The following is a 4,496-nucleotide window of genomic DNA, read 5'->3' on the forward strand; positions in this document are numbered from 1 at the left end:
AATAAAATTAGAAAAATTTATATTTTATTAAAATTAATAAAGATAAAAATATAAAAAATTGATAAAGGATAAAAATGTAAAAAATTGATAAAGAATAAAAATATAAAAATTAATTGTATAAAATATAAGAGATAAAAGTGTAAAAAATTATATCCAATTGATTATGTCTATCTGTATCAACATTTTGGAAAAATAATAAATATATATATTTTGTGCGTATTTGTGTACTTACGAGTTCACTCAAAATTTGTGTCTCAAATCTCAACAAACAAACAATAGATATGTACTAGTATGTCCATGTCTCTGTGTCTGTCTTTGAAATTAAATGTTACTTTTATGAACGGTAGTATTCTCTGCGTCATCAGAGAACTAAGAGCATCTCCAATGGTGAGTTCCTCTTTCACTTTGTTCTGACATATAGGAACTCTAACCATTGGAGAGGAGAAGAAATGAGTTCCAACACAAGGATCAAGGCAAGGGAGTCCCTCTAAACAGGGACTCAAATTAACCAATAATAACTTGCTATTTGGCAAGTTAATTATATTAATTTTAAGTATTTTAATTAATTAATTAAGTGGGACCACAATAGGGACTAAAGTTAGTTCTTCCTAATGGAGAAGAGAGAGATGCTTTGAGTTCCCATTTACTGTTTATGACGCAAAAGCTGATGTGGAGTTACTTTTTATGATAGATGGGCTATAAACAGGAACTGGAATGAGTTCCCTACTGATGGTCTAAGAGCAACTCCAATACTAAAAAATAGAGTTTTAATTCTAACATTTTATTCACTGCAATCGTTCCAAATCATGTCACGAGAAGCTCGAATAATGAATACCACAAATCTTTTCTTGCTTTCTAAGCTGAACCAATTGAAAGGGAAAAACAAAACATGCACAGAAGATAAAAGACACGAGAAGAAAATTCAAATGCTCTTTCATTTTGCTTAGGTTGCAAAACTTGTAATCCAATTTTTTCCTAGTATCCAATTGTCTATAAATAAAACACCTAGCGACAAGTTAAATAAAACCGAAAATGACTTGCAACTAATCTATGTTTTCTATATTAGCATGACCTTGATTTACCTATAGAATCTAAGGTTAGTTAATTAATAAAATGAAAATGGAATTGTTTACATTACCTCATAGAAGGAGCCACAGCAGCAAAAGAAGAAAAAGAACATAACAAGTTGGTGGCATAGAAGCCATAGACAGGTAAAAGCTTCACCTAACATCACACATTCATATAAGTACGAATTTTTGGTGCACTATCCCTGACTTTCCTTCCTAACTCTAATCATGGTCCCGATATTTCTTTTTTTGTATACCTCAGCATGCTAAAAATTCAAATTACTTTGCTTTCTATTAAATATTTCACCCTTTCCATTGACCCTTATAGGATTCATTTTGCACCAATTTTTGGTTCACCATGGAATCCATTACCAAGGCAAGGAAAATCTGCCACCTTCTGTTAAGGTTCTTGGCCTTTGGGGCAACCCTTTCAGCAGTTATTGTCATGGCTACTAGCCATGAGAAAGCTAGTGTCTTAGTATTTCAATTTGAAGCAAAATACACTAATACCCCTGCTTTCAAGTGAGTTTCTTCCTTTGCTTTTGTTCATAAATTTATTATACTCCTTTCCGTCCATTTTCTTACCTCCTATTCGAACTGACCAAACAATTTTCTCCTAGGTACTTTGTGATTGGAAACTCTCTAGTCACAGTTTATGGATTTTTAGTCCTCTTTCTTCCTCCGGAAAGCTTTCTTTGGCGACTCGCGGTAGCGACCGATCTGGTGAATGTTCTAAAAGCTCCTCCTTACTTAAGCAATAGCAACACATAATTAGGCTCATCACAAAGAGCTTCTCAATTCCATTGTCAAGTACATAACACTGAATTTTAGGCTATCTTGCGAAATGGTTTAAAAGATGGCATAGTATATAATTACAAAAGTGTTACTCTCTTTGTATTTCTCTCATCCTGTTAATTTTTTAAGTATTTTTGAACAATCATGTTAAAATATACAAAAAAATTAGTCACTAAATCAGTCATCAGTAAAAAAATATAGATTAAACAACACATTTATTTATATACAAATCTGTTGTAGCTGATTTTTTATGGTCATATAGTATATTTTATTCTCGAATCAAGATATACAGACATATTCTCTTTTATCCAAATATATACTAAAAGGTAATATTATACATAGGAAATAGATGGCATATATATAAACCATATAGTACTTTGCAATAATTATGATACATCACTAAGCTAATGTTGAGAATATCATAAAGACTATTTATGCATGAGAGAAGACAGGCACTACATTAATTGAGTTGATTTCTATGAGCAGGTGTTCACCATGTTACTTGTGTCAAGCATATCTGCAGCATTGGCCATAGCTCAAGTTGGAAAGAAGGGAAACAGCCATGCAGCTTGGCTACCAATATGCAACTCAGTCCCCAAATTTTGCAATCAAGTTACAGGAGCTTTAGTGGCTGGTGCCATAGCAGTGATCATATACATGATTCTTCTTTTGAATTCCATTCATAGAGTATTGGATCCCCTTATCTTGAGAAAATGCTGAGATGGATTATTATAGTGCAAAGAAATATTAATAGGGTGCTCCTTGGAACATAAGGCATAGTTATAGTCTTCTAGAAGAGTGGAATCATAAGTTGATGAATCAACAGTGTCAATTGTGTTTCTAATAAGTGTATTTTAATTTTCATAGAGGTGAGACTTTGGATACTTTTTTGGGGGAGTATTTGACTGTATGTGTTATATTTACTATACATTTGCAAGTTTACTGGTTTGTTTTTGGGCAACTATTCCAATGAAGATATCAAAAATATTTTTTTATTATAATTTTTGTTTAAAAATGTAATTTATTTATTTGGTCAATTTTAAATAAAAGTAATATTTTTATAACATATAAAAATTAAATCCTACAATTTATCATCCAATAATCAAAATAAAATATTTTCACATAATGACAATGATAAAATCTTTATTGAAGTACCCACTTTATTTTTTATCTACATAAATTTTAGAAGATAAGTAATGTTTGTTTAACAATCAATTAATATATTAAATTTTTTATATTTTGTCAATTTTTGCACACACATATGCACATATGTATCAGCGTAACTTGTAACTATATTATGTAAAATCTACATATCCTATATCATTATTATAAAAGATGATTGCAGTTAGTTGAATTCATGATATATCCATCATTAACCACATGATGCCATGCAGTGATTTATACCTACATAGAGATTAGCTAATTGTCTCAACTCTCATGTTTAGTTATGCTTAGAGTTTTTTTTTTTTTTTAGAAGATGTTTAACATATGTTTTTTTATGATAACTTCTCCCTTCATTTCTTCTTTCTTTTAATTTGGCAGATGAAAAATCACAAAAACAGTTTGAAATTCAAATTTTTTTTTTTAATTTAATTTTACCTAATTTTTTGGTTCTCTCAATCTTGTTCTCTTTCTTTGTTAAAGTTTAATATTGAAAAAGGAAGAAGATGGAGAATATACAGTCCATGAACACACTAAGACTCCAACATTTGGCGAGTCATCGTGTCAAGGCAACGACAATAGTGGTGGTGATGGTAGGGGTTATGGCAGTGGATGAGGTGGCAACTACTATTGTGGGGGAGGAGGCTAAGCGGTGGTCTAGACTCTAGATAGACTCTGTAGAACTGATGATGACAGATAGAGTGGTATTATCAAAACTAATGTATTGATTTATTTTTTTATTATATAAAAATAATAAAGATTGAATTAATTGAGATGATAATTAATTTATAATTTAGGGTAAAAAACGTATATGAGCCAAGGGGAGTTCAAAATTACCTAAATCCGCCAAACAAAATTCTGATACATCATTCTACCAAAGAATAAATTAATGTAATTCGAATCAATACAATTCGAATTAGATTTGTATGTAATTCGAATTACTTGAAAGCATTGACAACACGTAATTCGAATCAATATGTCACGAATTATAAACTTAGAGTTCGAATTATATCAATTCGAATTAGTAGGGAGACGTGCTTTGAAGGGAGTTCGAATCAAGTTGATTCGAATTACTCCCTTTTCGTAACAAATTCTAATAAATTTTTTTAATGAATTTATTTAAATTATAGTATAAAAAATATTTTATTCTATGCAAAATAATTTTAAAAAAATAGCTTAAAAAATATTTTTTAAATTATTTTGCATATAATAAACTATTTTTTGTAGTATAATTTAAATAAATTTATTAAAAAATATTCATGAGCTATCAAGAATGGGCAGAAGAGTATTATATAAAGTTCGAATTGTTCACCGTATAATTTGAATAAGGCTTAGTTTGGTAAAACTTTTACTTTTTAAGAGTAGCTTATGAAAGCTGTCTTTTAAAAGACGAATTTTTAAAAGCTACAGCACTTGCGTTTGGTAAAATCACATTAAAAATAGTTTTTAATAAGCACAAGTACTATAATTGTA

The 4,496-nt window shown here is 29.8% G+C and overlaps 1 protein-coding gene across 2 annotated transcripts; it reads left to right on the plus strand.

Annotated features, from left to right (window-relative positions):
* On the plus strand, positions 1,154-2,833 carry LOC107634242 (CASP-like protein 1C1). 2 transcript variants are annotated; one of them, XM_016337796.2, is made up of 4 exons: positions 1,154-1,246; positions 1,396-1,589; positions 1,688-1,790; positions 2,349-2,833. In XM_016337796.2, exons 2-4 carry the CDS (start codon positions 1,426-1,428, stop codon positions 2,580-2,582), a joined length of 501 nt encoding a protein of 166 aa, XP_016193282.1. In that variant the 5' UTR covers positions 1,154-1,246; positions 1,396-1,425; the 3' UTR covers positions 2,583-2,833. The 2 variants fall into 2 exon arrangements, with proteins under 2 accessions (XP_016193282.1, XP_016193281.1); XM_016337795.2 differs by having other exon boundaries at positions 1,193-1,211.

Source organism: Arachis ipaensis, chromosome B03 (assembly GCF_000816755.2).
Source record: "Arachis ipaensis cultivar K30076 chromosome B03, Araip1.1, whole genome shotgun sequence".
Classification (NCBI taxonomy): domain Eukaryota; kingdom Viridiplantae; phylum Streptophyta; class Magnoliopsida; order Fabales; family Fabaceae; genus Arachis; species Arachis ipaensis.